The 17992-nt window shown below is 43.9% G+C and overlaps 2 protein-coding genes across 7 annotated transcripts; both read left to right on the top strand.

The window, feature by feature from the left end:
* Positions 1-439: 439 nt before the first annotated feature.
* On the top strand, positions 440-4873 carry LOC109889422 (kelch repeat and BTB domain-containing protein 13). Of its 3 annotated transcripts, XM_020480841.2 has the most exons (9): positions 444-837; positions 1209-1461; positions 1646-1834; positions 1989-2173; positions 2328-2679; positions 2778-2923; positions 3219-3373; positions 3535-3692; positions 3786-4873. In XM_020480841.2, the coding sequence occupies exons 2-9, from the start codon at positions 1210-1212 to the stop codon at positions 3966-3968; spliced, it is 1620 nt and encodes a 539-aa protein (XP_020336430.1). In that variant the 5' UTR covers positions 444-837; position 1209; the 3' UTR covers positions 3969-4873. The 3 variants fall into 3 exon arrangements, with proteins under 3 accessions (XP_020336432.1, XP_020336431.1, XP_020336430.1); XM_020480842.2 differs by having other exon boundaries at positions 442-1461; positions 2328-2630; positions 2783-2923; XM_020480843.2 differs by lacking the exon at positions 2778-2923 and having other exon boundaries at positions 440-1461; positions 2328-2630.
* Positions 4874-5606: 733 nt separating this feature from the next.
* Positions 5607-17781, top strand: LOC109889420 (carnitine O-palmitoyltransferase 1, liver isoform). 4 transcript variants are annotated; one of them, XM_031822873.1, is made up of 20 exons: positions 5731-5861; positions 10415-10511; positions 10823-10962; positions 11281-11452; positions 11604-11705; positions 11861-11998; positions 12172-12249; positions 12361-12468; positions 12782-12866; positions 13080-13275; positions 13396-13581; positions 13763-13868; positions 14510-14596; positions 14790-14906; positions 15103-15267; positions 15632-15766; positions 16320-16472; positions 16587-16700; positions 16902-16994; positions 17119-17781. In XM_031822873.1, the coding sequence occupies exons 2-20, from the start codon at positions 10434-10436 to the stop codon at positions 17212-17214; spliced, it is 2349 nt and encodes a 782-aa protein (XP_031678733.1). In that variant the 5' UTR covers positions 5731-5861; positions 10415-10433; the 3' UTR covers positions 17215-17781. The 4 variants fall into 4 exon arrangements, with proteins under 4 accessions (XP_020336425.1, XP_020336424.1, XP_031678734.1 ...); XM_020480836.2 differs by lacking the exon at positions 14510-14596 and having other exon boundaries at positions 5607-5861; positions 17119-17778; XM_020480835.2 differs by lacking the exon at positions 14510-14596 and having other exon boundaries at positions 5709-5861; positions 10415-10574.
* The last annotated feature ends 211 nt before the right edge of the window (positions 17782-17992 follow it).

The following is a 17992-nucleotide window of genomic DNA, read 5'->3' as shown; positions in this document are numbered from 1 at the left end:
GGTGTTAGATTTTAGAGAATATGAAACTGCCTACTTTAGAAGCCAGTGCGTCATCATCTAGCTTCATTTTTGAGTATTTTACATTACATCTCAATCCTGTCCAAAATCCCCCTGCGGTGTAAATATGATAAATTAACAGCTAATAAACATGCTTGATACCTGATTGATTATGGATATTACTTTATTGATATGGCAACAGTTATTTTCACCTTGTACGTGTACTGTAGAAAAACAATATATGTTCAGGAACCAGAGCTCCCCCTAATGGTACAATTCTTAGCAGATTTAGGGGAGTCGTATTTCACACTAGCATACTTAATGCTAATCTATAAGGATTGGGTAGATATTCAATATGGAAATAGCTGCACCTCTTAACTAGGTGGGAGTTTCACTATATCACTAACATCTATATTTCTTCCTTTCAGTGCATAGAAGGAAGGGGAATGGGGAGTACTTAGGGGTAGGGGCTATGGGTTCATTTGGAATTAGGCACAAGTCCCCCATGATGCCTAAAATAGATCAGTCCTGTAGAGCTGTTTTTCTGCACCCAGTTCCATGTAAGCCCTGCTTGGACTGTCTATGGAGAAGAGGCTTTATAACTGACCTTGTCTACTCTCACACGGGGATCGAAGCTGGATTTTGGATTTATGCACGTTTGGGATGTCATTGTTAGGGGTCCAAGCAACATAGTTGCTGTGGACCAATTGCATTTCTTTCTTCTTTTGTGTGGCCACTGGTGTGTGGCATTCAGCGAGTATTACAGCTGCTGCTGCTGCTGCTAGACTGTTATCTTATCAGACATGTGACTCTGAGCTGCGATGGATCAGGGAGATAAATGTGTGTTAGGACCCTCGAGTGTCTGTTCAGTGTTCAGTGTGTTTCCTTCGTGCTCTGTATTGTTGTTGTGTAATGCAAGCCCTTCTCCTTGAGTTCTCTATAGCAGGAGGTTGTTCAATGTTTCTAGGATCTAAGTTTAAATCTGGGTTTCTCACAGTTAGTGGCTAACATATGCCTGTTTTTCTTCCTATGACAAATAGTTATACAATATTAGCATAATTGGTCAAATGTATGACATGAATCTTTAAAAAATGACACAGATATATTTTGGCTAGAACCTAACACAGTTTTGAGAGACAGAAAATAAGATTGATTTGTGAGATAGATGAGGTAACGCCCTTTAATATTAGTAAATCATATTTTCTCCTCAGTATGATAAGTCATCTCAGACCGTATGTGAATGTTGTGGTGCTGTGGATCAGCGGGTGGTTGAAGTATGCGTTAGAGAGGGTGTGGAGAATGCCGTTCTCAGTGCCACACACCTGGGTGACATCACCAGGCAACTCAGGTGAAGGACTGTATGACAGGTTGTCAAAGGAGTGGCTAACCAATGAGGTGTATCGTACCTATCACCATGGAAGTGGAACAATGGTTACAGTCCAGACCAGCACACATGCCTTCTACGTAAGTTAACCGCTGCTGTATGTCATCACATCATCCCTGCATTGCCTTTAGAAATGGTACACCTCACTTCTCCATAATGGAGTTTGTCTCATCAGACATACTGCAGAATTTTTCCATAACTTGACATAATGACAAAGATAACATTCCATCTATGTTTTTTTGTTCTTTCATCTGTGTGTATAAGGTGAACCTTGGTCGACTGACTGACTGTAGTGAGTACTTCAGAGCCCTGTCCCAGTCCAGTATGAGAGAGACCACAGAGAGCCTGATTGTCCTGGACCACATTCCCTCCTCAGTCTTCCATTCCCTCCTAGAATTCTGCTTCCGGAATGACTTCAGCGTTCCCCCGGAGGAGTTGGGAGAACACATCCAAGTGGGTGGACGTCTTATTCCCCATATATCATACTTATTTTCCACTCATATGGAAATGAATCTGTCCCAGGCTGGCACATCACACAGAGCACCAGCAATTTATTGTTTGAAATGTTGTATGTATGATAACTTAATTTCTCTGTCTGACTCTGGAGGTGGGCAGCTACCTGCTGGCTGAGGCCTTTGTGTCGCAGTGCCTGTTGGCCCTGTCTGGTGTTCTAACCCCAGACACCTGCCTGTCCTACCTGGCTCTGGCCCGGGACATCAGCTGTACTGAGCTGGAGACGACTGTGTTCTCCTACCTCAGCAGACACCTTCTGGAGCTGTCTCACCTCACCAGGTACAGCATGACATTCCCCAATACTTGACCTCATTTAATCGGCCTATTCATGGGTTTCAAGTTCCACACCAAGCAAATAATCTTCAGCTGCAAGGAGTGAACTCTCCTTTCAACTGAAAATTGATTATTCTTCATATTGTGAATGCATGGCCAGGTGTTTGCCAGCTGAAGACAGGGCTGAACTGACCCGTCTGAGGTGGCAGGGTGATCTCCGGCTCTGCTGCGTGAGGAAGGAGAACCTGACCTCCTGGAATGACCTAGAAACAGAAGCCGCCCGCCACCTCTTCACCCTAGATGGATCAGAGGTCACTGGTGACTGGCGTCCACTAACAGAGCTCCCCTTCATGTCTGATAAGTGGTGCTTCACCACGGTGGTTCTACTCAACTACCTCTACCTCATCGGTGGCTACAGGCAGCGGGCCAAGAGGGGCTGGGAGTTCAAAATGGCCTCCTTTAGGTACAACCCCTTCACCAACACCTGGGTCTCCACTGCACCTCTCATCAAGGTACAGGAAAGACATCCACCTCATGAAAATCAATCATTGTTAATCATTGTTATATAAAACGTATATTTAAGTGTCTGTATTTGTTGTCTTCCCGACAGCACAGGAGGCATTTCAGTGCGGTGTCATGTGATGGCTGTATCTATGCTGTGGGAGGCTGGTACTTGGACTCTTTGGTGACTCCTGACTCTAGCACAGCCCTCTACACTGCTGTGGAGCGATACCACCCCAGGGACAACACATGGACGTAGGATACGGCTCCTACCTGGATATTATTGTGTATTATTATGTTGCTACTATGGCTGTCAAACGATAAAAACATTTCATCGTCTTAATCACAGTATTTGCTGTGATTATTTACTCGTGATTAGTCACAAATTCAGAATTGGAAGATCTTTTTTATATATATACAAAAAGCATTACATGAATATCGATGTCTTGATTTTGTCCAAAGTAACTTTTGACGGATTAACTCTGACAGCCCTAGCTGCTACTGTACCTCTTAGTCTAACCTATAGGTTTGTGTGTGTTCTCTGCTGCAGGTTTGTCTCCTCTCTGCCTTTGACTGACTTACAGTTCACCATGTCCCTGTCCCATGACCTCCCTCTGGCCACCAGCCTGGGCTCCCGTCTCTATGTCCTGGGGAACATCCAGAGGACTGGAGAAAAGCTGCTTCTACAGTATGACACCAGGCAAGGTAAAGCAGTATCAATCTTGAGTGGAGTTGTTCCTTGCAACCTTACGTGTTGGTCAATTGCAGGCTGTAGTCTAATCAATAACAGCCTTTGAGCCCCTATCACACACATACAAACACACACAGACAGACATGCACACTCCTGTTTTCTCTGTCTTTCCCAGACGTATGGTCTGAGCTGCTCCCTACCCTAACCAAAGCCAACGCTGACCTCCCCAGCCTCTACTTCCTGGGTGCCACGGACCGGCTGTTTGTTATTGGAGGAAACAACTCAGAGAATGTGGTGACATCATTCTGTGTGGAGTCTGGGAAGTGGGGGCAGGTGAGACCACCACCTAAGCGTTATCTTGAATGAGATTAAGTTGCTTTAAATGCCATAGGCCTATCTATCTAATCCTCCCGTTTCTGGTCCTAGGTGAAAGGGGCTGAGAAGGTAGCATTAGCTGGACAGGGGACAGTGCTGGGTGACCAGGTGTACATGCCAGGTATAGAACACAACGCTGCTGTAAGGCTGGATCTCCACTCCCTATCTCTCACTGTCCTCCCTCCTCTACCCATTTGCATTCGCTATGAAGCCCTCCTTCACCTTTCCTTCTAAAACAACTTTCATCAATTAGTCTGATTTGACTTGCCTTGCTGTTTCTGGGGTTCAGGTCAGGGTTAGTGCTTCTGGACAAACGCAGACTCATCATCAAGGGGGTCTTTGCTACATGTGGACACCATTCTGTGTCAGCAACAATATGCCTTGTCCTGCTTTCATTCTGCCTTACATGACAATTTTTAAAACTTAAGTAGGCCTAATCTAAAGGAGATAACTCACCGGACCGATTGTTGGTCTGTACAGTAGGGGGCTTGCACGGTGTCCTCCGGCTTGTGTTCAGTTTGCAAATTACAGCCAAGACTGTTCAGAGGTGCTAAGTACTCTCGCCAGCAGATGCTAGACAATCCTACCGGTCTGGCCGTCTTGACCCGGAGGAGGATGGGCTCCCAATCTAATTTTCTTCTTAGTCAGGTTCCTTTTCAAGGTTTCCTAAGGAGTTTTTCCCAGTAACCACGTTTCCTTCCAGTTTTTATGTGAGTGAAGTTATATCATATAAATAAATAAAAATCACGAGAGCTGTGGTGGAAACAGGAAGTTTTGGTACAATTGTATAAATGCCGACAGATCATTTGTGCGTTCGTCGTGGTGGGATCTTTTTGTGTTGGTAAGATTCATTATGGCGTTGCAGTGGAAACAACTTAATGCGCAAGTATTGATATATTATAACAATATCGAAGGTAACCTGGAGTCACGTGTGATGATATGGTGTGTGGTCCTACTACTAAGACTTGGGAAATCATGCAGTTTATTAGGATGCAGATGAAATAAGTTATGATGAATTTCACAAAAGTGTGCGGTGATGAGTTTGATGCGCCTTTCCAATAAATGTTGAGTGTGAAATCATGATTGATGCTTGACTGCCATTTGACAAATAAAGAAATTCTGTCTCTTATCCATAATAATCTCATCATGTAGACTCACTAGCCTACCCGTACATTGTGCACAGCCTATCCGCACTGTACAGTATCTGCCAGCTCTTGCGTAGAGCGCACATGCTAAGTACAGAGTAGGCACATTTGCTATTTAATGCAACAGTTTTTATGACAAAATTATCGGTAGAATTTGATAGGCATAGAAACACAATGAACTCTAGATATTTATTCAGTACATGAAAGCGTGTGTGCACTACATCATTAGTGTGCACTACATCATTAGTGTGCACTACATCATCACATACTGATTTTTAACAGAAACATGTCAGTTTGGTGGAAACACCACTGGTGGGACAATGCACACATTTTCTTTATGCAGAATTTGGAGTATCCGTGTGTGAAAATCATTTGCTAATTGGATTGAAATATAGCTACTATTAACTTTGTTTACTCTTTTGGGAGGTTTACTTACTTATAAGCACTTTGTGACAAATGTATTTGTGATATAGAGGTTAAAGGAGAATTAACTGCTTGGTTGACTGCCTAAAGCTTAAAGCCTGCCAAACCATAAAAAAAGTGTGTCCACAGACGTAGACACACTGTTCACAGAGAGATGAAACTCGCCTCAAAAGTTGCCTCATAACTATGAATTATTAACCATTTGTCACTGGGTACCACGGCCAAAACAATATATATATACGTAAATAGATTGATGAATAAACATCAGGTGTTTCTAGTAGTACTCTGCAGGGATTTGAATGCTATGTGGTCAGCAGGCACACGAGGATACAGTCTAGCTCTAGATGGTGTCCAGTTGCAGAAAAGAAAGGGGGTAGAATTTTGCTCCCAGTACCTGAGGAAAGCCGCTTCAAGGGCATAGGAGTCACAGACAGAGCACAGAGGCAGCACACACACAGAGAGCTCAGCTCTGGTCCAGAGGGATTCCACTGTGAGAAACCAACGTCCCTGTCTTCTTCTGTTTCACTTCAGCCAAGATTGAATTGAATCGATTTTCAAGGTATTGAATTACTGAATGTTTGGTTTTTGGATTGTTATTATGTATCAATTCTTTGGCTACTGTAGATGTCTATGTCTCTGAGAAACACTAAGTATGTAATACTGTACTAGTGTAGTTAGTTACCATATAGATTTGTTGCTGGTGCTGGGTTGGGTGTCACCGTCTGTGCACCTGAGAGCTATAGGAAACATTTCAGATGCTTGACAAACAAAAGCAAGTCAAAAGTTAGTTATTCTCTAGCCCCCTTGTGCCACACAATAAGTGTGTGTAATAGGCTAACGGAAAGTTAATTCATAGGAAGTCTGCATCCTCACAATTGATTTGAAAAAGTAAATGTTAACTGAAGGAAATGACTTGTCTCATTCTTCAGTTGATATTGTTAAAAACTAAACTTTTAGCTGACCGGACACATATTATAAAGCTATACTGGAGAAATATCCATTTGGCACTGATGGCACTGTATTATGTATTTGGCACTGTAATATGTATTTGGCACTGTATTATGTATTTGGCACTGTATTATGTATTTGGCACTGTAATATGTATTTGGCACTGTATTATGTATTTGGCACTGTATTATGGCCCTGGTGATCAAACCTAATTATTATAATATTTTTTATGAATACACCATGCAAAATGTTTTGTTATGTGGTCAGTGGTGTAGTAGGCTGCTCTTCCTAGTCTGCAGTGTTTATATTTATAAACCGGTTCCACTTCTGAGCGCATGCCAGTAACCCAGGCTACACCGGCCTCTATATCTGCCATTTCAACTTTGCCCTACTTGGCTGCCGGGCACGGCATATGACATGGAAAAAGGAATTCAAGCCCAACTTGTCAGTCAACCGGGCCACAACATAAACAGACTTATGACCTCCACATACAGTTAGAAAATATTGAACTAATCCTTGAAATTACAAAAGGGCTGCCTATGGCTATTTCTTAGTCATTGTTTCCATGAGTCTATGAAAATTAACGTTTCTCTCACCTGAAATTGATGTGAGAGAGGTTCGACTACATTCCTGCATGCATCCATTCCCAACCATCAGCCTAAAGTTGGTTTGGTTTTAACCATTAGGCTAGAGCAATAGTAATGGCGTCTTTTAGTAGGCACTAACTCCGCCATGGCTCGTTGGCCAATGCCTATGGGGAAATTACTGTTTTTTTGTGTGTTTTTGGATAAACGCCAAAAATAAGGTCTGTGGTTAACACAGGTTTAGGAGATTTTATACGTTTTGTTCTATGATCTTCATTGGCTAACGTAACCTTTTGTGAATTTCGAAGCATATATGTAATCAAAACAAGCACATAAAGGCTTCATATTCATGAAGGTCATGTTAACTGACTGATGTTATCTCATTAAAAAAAGTATATGATCTCCTAATTGCGCATACATAGGTTCTGTTAGGTCCTATCAGAACTCGGCTAGGAGAAGTGAACATCTGTTCTCACATACTCCTTAAAAACCATTGTTTGTTAAACTAGAAAAAAGCAGCAATATTACTGTTGTTTGTCTCTAGAGCCACCATGGCAACAACATTTCCATGCACTTCCTCAAAATAGTCAGAATGAATCAAAGAAAAATCAAGAAATCTGTAATACATTTTTACGTTTGACATCTACCTAAGATGTTTGGTGCAGTACTTCTCAAGTGAAAGATTGTGCATGAAAACTAGTAGTGCACATACAGTAGGGCCTAGCTGCTGCTTAGCTCTCTTGTCTCTCGTTGAATGACAGCAAGCACTTCATTGAACAATCCCATCCACATGTCCTACCCCTACTGTTGACCAATCACCAATGAAGGGGTGTAGACATTAGCTACCAAATTTCAACTTGCCTCAAGAAAGATGTGTGTGGCGAAGAGCTGGAGAAAAAAAACTGCCGAACACCGAAATTAACAAAAACGCCACAAAATGGCGTCATAATATATTTGTGAAACAGGCGTAAGCCTGTGTTAACTTTAGAACTTATTGCCGGCATTTATCCCATAACCCCATTCTTTCCCCATTCATATCCCCCATAAGAATGGCTGGAACCAAGCAGAAATAACTAATTTCCTGGTTTTTAGAAATATAAACAGACATGCTCTATTTGATAATTGCGCGAAAAAAATAAGGATTTAATATTTTAAATATATTTCCACACTATGAAGTTGGAATAATACTGTGAAATTGGAATAATACTGTGAAGTTGTGAAAATTAAGATAATGTTCTTTTAGTGTATGAGCTGTTTGAAAAGCCTGCCTGACATTTTTGCTTGTTTTGCATGGGTGGGGTTTTAAACCACCGGTGACAACACTAATATTGAATCCTACTACACCGGCTTTGATGCTCGTCGGATGTGGCAGGGCTTGTTTTGCATGGGTGGGGTTTTAAACCACCGGTGACAACACTAATATTGAATCCTACTACACCGGCTTTGATGCTCGTCGGATGTGGCAGGGCTTGTTTTGCATGGGTGGGGTTTTAAACCACCGGTGACAACACTAATATTGAATCCTACTACACCGGCTTTGATGCTCGTCGGATGTGGCAGGGCTTGTTTTGCATGGGTGGGGTTTTAAACCACCGGTGACAACACTAATATTGAATCCTACTACACCGGCTTTGATGCTCGTCGGATGTGGCAGGGCTTGTTTTGCATGGGTGGGGTTTTAAACCACCGGTGACAACACTAATATTGAATCCTACTACACCGGCTTTGATGCTCGTCGGATGTGGCAGGGCTTGTTTTGCATGGGTGGGGTTTTAAACCACCGGTGACAACACTAATATTGAATCCTACTACACCGGCTTTGATGCTCGTCGGATGTGGCAGGGCTTGTTTTGCATGGGTGGGGTTTTAAACCACCGGTGACAACACTAATATTGAATCCTACTACACCGGCTTTGATGCTCGTCGGATGTGGCAGGGCTTGTTTTGCATGGGTGGGGTTTTAAACCACCGGTGACAACACTAATATTGAATCCTACTACACCGGCTTTGATGCTCGTCGGATGTGGCAGGGCTTGTTTTGCATGGGTGGGGTTTTAAACCACCGGTGACAACACTAATATTGAATCCTACTACACCGGCTTTGATGCTCGTCGGATGTGGCAGGGCTTGTTTTGCATGGGTGGGGTTTTAAACCACCGGTGACAACACTAATATTGAATCCTACTACACCGGCTTTGATGCTCGTCGGATGTGGCAGGGCTTGTTTTGCATGGGTGGGGTTTTAAACCACCGGTGACAACACTAATATTGAATCCTACTACACCGGCTTTGATGCTCGTCGGATGTGGCAGGGCTTGTTTTGCATGGGTGGGGTTTTAAACCACCGGTGACAACACTAATATTGAATCCTACTACACCGGCTTTGATGCTCGTCGGATGTGGCAGGGCTTGTTTTGCATGGGTGGGGTTTTAAACCACCGGTGACAACACTAATATTGAATCCTACTACACCGGCTTTGATGCTCGTCGGATGTGGCAGGGCTTGTTTTGCATGGGTGGGGTTTTAAACCACCGGTGACAACACTAATATTGAATCCTACTACACCGGCTTTGATGCTCGTCGGATGTGGCAGGGCTTGAACAATATTATAGACTACAAAGGGAAACCAGCTGCCCAGTTACATGAGCGTACCAGACGAGCTAAATGCTTTTTATGCTCGCTTCGAGGCAAGCAACACTGACTCAGATGCATGAAAACACCAGCTGTTCCGGATGACTGTGTGATCACGCTCTCCATAGCTGATGTGAGCAAGACCTTTAAACAGGTCAACATTCGCTGTTCTACCTCTCCCTGGCCAAGACTGTAATACCTACATGTTTCATACAGACCCACACAGTCCATGTGCCCAAGAAAGTGAAGGTAACCTGCCTAAATGATTACCGCCCCGTAGCACTCACGTCGGTAGCCATAATGTGCTTTGACCAGCTGGTAATGGCACACTTCAAGACAATCATAACAGAAACGCGAGACCCACTCCAATTCACATACCGCCCCAACAGATCCACAGATCGTGCAATCTCAATCGCACTCCACACTTCCTTTTCCCACCTGGACAAAAGCAACACCAATGTGAGAATGTTTTTCATTGACAACAGCTCAGCGTTCAACACCATAGTGCCAATAAAGCTCTTTACTAAGCAAAGGACCAGCAACTCCTGCGGTGGGCCGGGCGCAGTGTGCGCTAACCAGGTGCACAGTGTTTCCTCCAACACATTTGGTTGGGTTGTGTTTCGGAGGACGCATGGCTTTCGACTTTAGTCTCTCCCGAGCCCGTATGGGAGTTGTAGCGATGAGACAAGATAGTAACTACTAACAATCGGATACCACGAAATTGGGGAGAAAAGGGGGTAAAATTCAACAACAAAAAACAAAACAAAAAGTTAATGAAAGAAAGTGTTACTACTTCACAGACAGTATCTCTTCACAATCATTACCAATTTGGGGTAAAATGTTTTACCCCTGTTTGCGCTTTTAAGATAAAAATGTGTTGGCTCATTTAGGGTTAAAAAAGTTGAACGCCTCTGGAACGCCTCTGTCTATATCTCTCTTTTTTAACAGGGTCTTCGACGTCACCGGGATGGCAGAGGCACATCAGGCAGTTGGCTTCCAGTTCACCGTCACCTCAGACGGCATCGACCTCCACCTGAGCCGCGAGGTACTCAAACACATCTACCTGTCGGGAGTGACGTCATGGACAAAGCGCGCCATAAGATTTAAAGTTTGTTTTCAAATTATTAAGTAGCCCTACAGTTATTACCAATCCTGGACATGATAGCTAGCTTGGTGTTTGTTGCAGTCCAGCAATAAAACAAATTAGTCAAGTTATTATTATTGCCTTGATTTATTCAGGTGTGTGTAGCCTACTGCTGAGCTGGGACAAATGCTTGCACATCTAGGAATAGCCTAGTTGGTCTGTTTGTAGGCTAACTACCTAAATGAACATTGAATTATATGATTTTATTTCAGAATGGGATATTGACAGGTGTCTACCCTGCCAGCCCATCCAGTTTGCTGATCGTTGTGATAGCCATAATGAGCACCATATATGCCAGGATAGACCCATCACTGGGAATGATAGACACAATCAAGAGGACCATGTCTGTCAGGTCAGTGAGCAAATAACACAATGATGAACAGGCACTGTGGAACAATGATACATCTTCTTTTCAGCCTGTGGTTATCTGTCAAAATAATTTCCTTGTGAAGAACAATAAACATAATTTTGATTGTTTGATGGTTTGACTTTTTGCCTAATGCTATTTTGTTGTGATAAAATTAGGTAAAGTTGTGTTCTCTCCTGTGTCCAGTGGCTACATGACAGTGATGAGTGCCATTCCGTTTGAAAAACCATTTTTAAAAATTTGCTTGCTGCATTACCTGACTGGATTTTTTCCTTTCCACTCTCTCGTCTCCCCTCACTCCAGTGGCTACATGACAGTGCAGACCCAGACAGTTCTGAGTGCCATCCTGTTTTCCACAGGCCTGTGGCTCTCTCTCATCCTCATGCTGAGGTACATTCTCAAGGCCCTTCTCTCCTACCATGCCTGGATCTTTGAGTCCCACGGCAAAATTAGCTTCTGCACCAAACTCTGGCTGGTATGTCTGTTAAATGTCTCTATTTCAAAATCAACATGACCAAAAGTGCAGCTCACTCATAGCTCAGAATCAAGACAATATATTGTCTGAGCTCAGTATTGGATTATTCTGGCAATTAACCCAGTCATTGTGTTGTGTTGTTTCTCCTCAGAGTCTGGTGAAGATGTTCTCTGGGCGCAGACCTCTCCTCTATAGCTTCCAGACCTCCCTACCCAGACTACCTGTGCCTAGTGTGGATGACACCATAACCAGGGTGAGAGAAAGAGAGATGTTTATGTGTCTCATCTGCTTGGTTGAAATACAATATCAAACTGATCATTTGTTCAGGAGAGACCAGGACCAGTATATAAACATACATGTACACTACATATCGGTATTATATCATATAATCTCTCTATGACCTTGCAGTACCTGGAGTCAGTGCGCCCCCTGCTGGATGATGAGCAGTACAACCAGATGGAGGTGGTGGCCAATGACTTCAAGAAGGACCAGGCACCCAAACTCCAGAAATACCTCATCCTCAAATCCTGGTGGGCTACTAACTATGTACGTATTCAGTTTCAAAGTGCCATGTTAGGATACATTAAACAATAATGTTGGTAGCTTTATTTATAAAAAATAAATGACTGTATTAATGTTTTGGTGAGTGATGAAATTGCTCTTTAAAACAAAATAGTAGTCAAACAAATGATTGTAATAGATTGTTTTACCTGTTGCAGGTGAGTGATTGGTGGGAGGAGTACATCTACCTTAGAGGCAGGAGTCCCATCATGGTCAACAGTAACTTCTACTCCATGGTAAGACATGTCTGTACTGTACGTGTACTGTAGACATTATACAGGGAACATGGCATTAATTAAGATGCATCCAGTACCCTTCCCTAATGCTGTAATGATGATCTGATTTAGGATCTGCTGTACGTGACTCCCACACACAGACAGGCAGCTCGGGCAGGGAATGTTGTTCACGCTATGCTGCAGTACCGCCGCAAACTAGAGAGAGGAGAACATGCACCGGTAACGAAAACCCCTCTCTCTGTCTCGCTCACCGCTCTTCTCTCCCTCTCTCCCTTCCCCTGAGAGTATTTAGGTCCCTCCTCCATTCCCCTTGGACCCATGGCCCTCTCTCTACCCCTTAAATAACCCAGGTCATCTTCCTCCTCCTTCTCTGTTAACCTAAATCATCCTCCCACTGCCTTTGACTTATTTCTGCTCTACTAAAGTAACCCCACTCTCTCTCTTTTCTCTCTCTCTCTCTCTCTCTTCTATCTCTCTCTCTCTCTCTTTTCTCTATATCTCTCTCCCTCTCCCTCTGTCTTTCTCTCACTAGTTGAGGGCTCTGGGGGTGGTGCCAATGTGTTCTTATCAGATGGAGAGGATGTTCAACACCACACGTATCCCTGGTATAGAGACAGGTGAGAACACTGCTGCCTGCTGGGGGCATAACACTATCAGACTATCGCTGGGTAGTTGCATGACTAAATATGAACATGCATTTGTGTAAGACACATCTTCTGACAATCGAAGATAAAAGCTATAATTCAAAAGGAGCGTTATGTGCATCCCCCCCAACCCACAAATAATGTTCTATGTTCTCTCCTCTCCCCCTCTCCTTCTCCATGATCCAGACTTTGTTCGGCACCTGAGTGACCGGAAGCACCTGGTGGTGTACCATAAGGGCCGCTTCTTTAAGGTGTGGCTGTACTACGGGGGGCGTCACCTCTGGCCCTCTGAGCTGGAGACTCAGTTCCAGAGGATCCTCGACGACACCACCGAGCCACAGCCTGGAGAACTCAAACTGGCTGCCCTCACAGCCGGCAACAGGTATTCACACATATAGGCATGAAAGCGCAAACACACCTGCACACACACACACAGAGGGGTACATATACAGCCTCCTTCCTTACACACACATCAGAAATAAAACAGCCACCTCTCCTCCAGAGTTCCGTGGGCGCGGGCTCGTCTGAAGTACTTCAGCCAGGGTGTTAACAAAGTCTCTCTGGAGGCCATCGAGACGTCAGCTTTCTTCCTCAGCCTTGATGACGAGGTGCATGGTTATGACCCTGACCAGCTGAGGTCATTGGACCTGTATGCCAAGTCCCTGCTGCACGGGAAGTGCTATGACAGGTGAGACAAACAGGAAGTGCTATGACAGGTAGGACAGGAAAGGAAATCAGGAAGAAAACATCTATTGTGAAGTAGGCCTATTTTTCACTAAACTGTAGTTTCGTGGTAAATTGCTGTTCTGTGCACTGCCTTGTGATGAGTGTGTTACAGTGTTTAACCCGATATGCATTCTTTCTCTCAGGTGGTTTGACAAATCTTTCACTCTGATCGCTTATAAGAACGGTAAACTGGGGGTTAATGCAGAACATTCGTGGGCAGACGCTCCCATTATAGGACACATGTGGGAGGTAATAACCATATTATTGATGGTATTAATGATGTATTGCATTAATGAACAAACAAGTTTTTCTAAAACACATTATAAACTGGGTGGCTCTTGCCCTGAATGCTGATTGGTTGAAAGCCGTGGTATATCAAACCATATACCACGTGTATGACGTTGGTAACCAGTTTATAATAGCAATAATGCACCTCGGGGGTTTGTGGTATATGGCCAATATACCACTGCTTAGGGCTGTATCCAGGCACTCCACGTTGCATCGTGCTATGAACAGCCCTTAGCCGTTGTAAATTGGTCATATACCACACCCCCATGCCTTATTGCCTAAATATAGACTAAGTGTACAAAACATCAAGGACACCTGCTCTTTCCATGACAGACTGACCAGGTGAATCTATGTGAAAGTTATGATCCCTTATTGATATCACTTGTTAAATCCACTTCAATCCGTGTAGATGAAGGGGAGGAGACAGGTTAAATAATGATTTTTAAGCCTTGAGACAGTTGAGACATGGATTGTGTATGTCTGCCATTCAGAGTGTAAATGGGCATGACAACAGTGTCTTTGAACAGGGTATGGGAGTAGGTGCCTTGCGCACCGGTTTGTGTCAAGAACTACAACACTGCTGGGTTTTTCATGTTCAACAGTTTCCCGTGTGTATCAAGGATGGTCCACCATCCAAAGGACATCCAGCCAACTTGACACAACTGTGGGAAGCATTGGAGTCAACTCGGGTCAGTGGAATGCTTTCGACACCTTTGTAGAGTCCATGCCCTGACGAATTGAGGCTGTTCTGAGGGCAAAGGGGGGGTGCAACTCAATATTAGGCAGGTGTCCTTAATATTTTGTACACTCAGTGTACGACATTGTGATTAATTGGGATGTGTGTTGTGTGATTCTAATGATTGTTGTGCTGTCTCTGTGTAGTATGTCCTAGCAACGGACTGCTTCCATTTGGGCTACACAGAGGAGGGACACTGCAAAGGAGACATCAACAAGGGCCTGCCTCCCCCCACCAAACTACAATGGGACATTCCACTGGAGGTATGGCTTCTAATGGGTTAGGGATAAAAGTTGAAGCTTTAGTAAAGAGGAAATGGGATGAATGAAATTTCTCTCTGTTGAGTCAGTAACGCTAGTTTAGACTGTGTTGTGTTCAGTAGACCAGTCAGTAGTTTCTACAGGCTGCCCTGTGTCTTGTCTGACCCTGTCTGTCCTCTGGTCTCTCCTCGTCCCTCAGTGCCAGGAGGTCATTGAGGAGTCCTACATGGTTGCCAAGGTGATAGCTGATGACGTGGACTTTCATGGCTGTCTGTTTGATGAGTTTGGGAAAGGCCTGATCAAGAAGAGTAGGACCAGTCCTGATGCCTTCATACAGCTAGCACTACAGCTGGCCCAATTCAGGGTGTGTGTGTGTGTGTGTGTGTGTGTGTGTGTGTGTGTGTGTGTGTGTGTGTGTGTGTGTGTGTGTGTGTGTGTGTGTGTGTGTGTGTGTGTGTGTGTGTGTGTGTGTGTGTGTGTGTGTGTGTGTGTGTGTGTGTGTGTGTGTGTGTGTGTGTGTGTGTGTGTGTGTGTGTGTGTGTGTGTGTGTGTATATGTGTGTGTGTGTGCGTGCTTTCATCATGAATAGTCATGACACCTGACCTGATGTCAACGGATGATACCAGACAAACAATACAACACAATGATTGGGTTAACATTAACAACACAAGACACTATCAAGTCCATAGCAATGCATCTGAATGTATTTTGTTGTCTATGTGTTGTAGGATAAGGGGGAGTTCTGTCTGACGTATGAGGCCTCGATGACCCGGATGTTCCGTGAGGGTAGGACAGAGACGGTTCGCTCCTGCACCTCAGAGTCCACAGCCTTTGTCAGAGCCATGGAGGACAAGAACACTGCGGTGTGGACACGCCTCGGTTAATCATGTCAGAGAAAATATAGAATGAACTAATGACAACACAAGACCAGTAACAGTCACCTTCCACTTACATGCTAGTACGTGCCAGACCATCAGACGGTTGACAGTATCTGATGTTAAACACAGTGTGGGTTCAGCACTACAGGTCAGTAGTTCCACAGTCAGTAGCCTTGTCTGTGGGAGTTACTGATAGAGAGTGACATGATGTAACTTCCAGTAAGGCTCAGGTCACTCTGACTGAAAACTAGGTGACCAGGACCCAAATGTTTGTTTCTGGACTCTGATCTCTGAACTTGGCCAGCTACTGGCTATGTACTTTTTACTTTTGCTCCTGCGCTAACATACCTGATTTAGCTCATCAAAGTGCTGATAAACAGCTGATAGGTAGAATCAGGTGTGTCTGAGTAGGGCTGCACCGAATACCTGCACACTCAGTAGCTTTCCAAGTGGAGGGTTGGCCACCACTGCTCTATCTGTTGTGTTTTTGAGCTGTATCTAGGTTTTGATTGAATACCCTCTGTTTCCCTGTGGAAAGAGTGCCCAAAAGTTGGACCTCTTCCGGAAGGCCGCAGACAAACACCAGAACATGTACCGTCTGGCCATGACAGGCTCTGGCATCGACAGACACCTCTTCTGTCTCTACATCATGTCTAAGTACCTCAGCATCGACTCACCATTCCTCAAACAGGTGTGTGGGTGTGATGTTAACACCATTATACATGTTAAATTATACTTTGGTGACCAAGTGAAATGATATCAGAGATTTACGCTTACCCCCTCACCCTTCTCCCTCTCCGTTTAGGTGTTGTCAGAACCCTGGAGGTTGTCCACTAGTCAGACTCCTCAACAGCAGCTCAACATGGTTGACATAAAGAAGTTTCCCAGATACGTGGGCGCGGGGGGGGGGTTCGGCCCTGTGAGTCAACCGCCCACACGCACATGCTATACACACACACACACACGTACACAGACAGACATACGGTAATAAATTAGCTGGTACCAGAATCTCAAGTCCTACTGCCGTTGTGTCCTTCTCTGTTACTTCTTCTGTCTGCTTTTACTTTCATGATGTGGTCAGAGTTAGGGGTGAGTGGTACTGTCTCTCCTGCGCCCCCAGGTGGCTGATGACGGCTATGGCGTCTCTTACATCATTATAGGAGAGAACCTGATCACATTCCACATCTCCAGCAAGTTTTCCAGCCCTGAGACGGTGAGACCACTGTCTAACACTACACAAACCTACTGAATCGCACAGTATATAGCCCTCACATATTACCTTAATGGCAATCTAGGTGAATATTTATCAGGTTAAACAACTGTCTTGTTCTCTGTAGGACTCGTACCGCTTTGGACAGAACATTCGACAGGCCATGCTGGACATTCGTGCGCTATTCGACCAAAAAGACAAGGAGAAGGAGAAAGAGATGTGATGAGAAGACAGTCTGGAAGGTCTTTATAGCCTTCATACCACATTTTTGTGCTCTGTGACTTTACAACATTGTTTCCCAACGGCTGGTCACCACTAGTCTCTTCTGGGTAACGACTTTAGACTGGGTTAAGTTATAAAGCTTCTGGATATCTACTCAGAGAGCAGGAGGAATTGCTTTGCAGAAGAATACATATTTAATAAAGCATTTTCACTATTTATATCAGACACTATCCTTTCTATAAAAGGGCAGTGAATTTTGAGTATAGTTTTGAACCGATTCTGGCAAGAGCAATGGAGCACATAATGCCTTGGTGGCCATATAGAACTATTATTAATCTGATTTTGATTGTAGTAGAATGATATATGAATGTAGCCTTGTAAGGATAGGCCACTCATCTGTTTAGAGCGGTCATAGTATTTGCTTCTGATTGTAATATGTGTACACTTGTATATACCATTGTTTTGAGTATTTTAAAGTGTTGTAATATATAAGGTTGTATATCGGAATCTGTTATGCTTATGTATTTGTGTTTATTAGTATATTATAATAAAGGATATGTTGATTGTTTGACTTCTTCTTTGGACTCCAGGACAGTTGGAAACCTCAACTGTGTGGCCAGCTGCTGTTGCCATGTATAATAGAGGAATGACATTCTGGTGTACAAGGTGGTTAGTTACTATATGGCATAATGACAATTTAGGGCTCTATTCAATCTGGATCGCTGTAGCGTTAGATTGCGCGCTGGAAATGTTAAGTTCTTTTCCGATTGAGCCGACAT

Source organism: Oncorhynchus kisutch, linkage group LG4 (assembly GCF_002021735.2).
Source record: "Oncorhynchus kisutch isolate 150728-3 linkage group LG4, Okis_V2, whole genome shotgun sequence".
In the NCBI taxonomy this organism is placed as follows: domain Eukaryota; kingdom Metazoa; phylum Chordata; class Actinopteri; order Salmoniformes; family Salmonidae; genus Oncorhynchus; species Oncorhynchus kisutch.
Note: the sequence above shows the minus strand (reverse complement) of the source record. Positions and strands in the feature narration are given on the sequence as shown.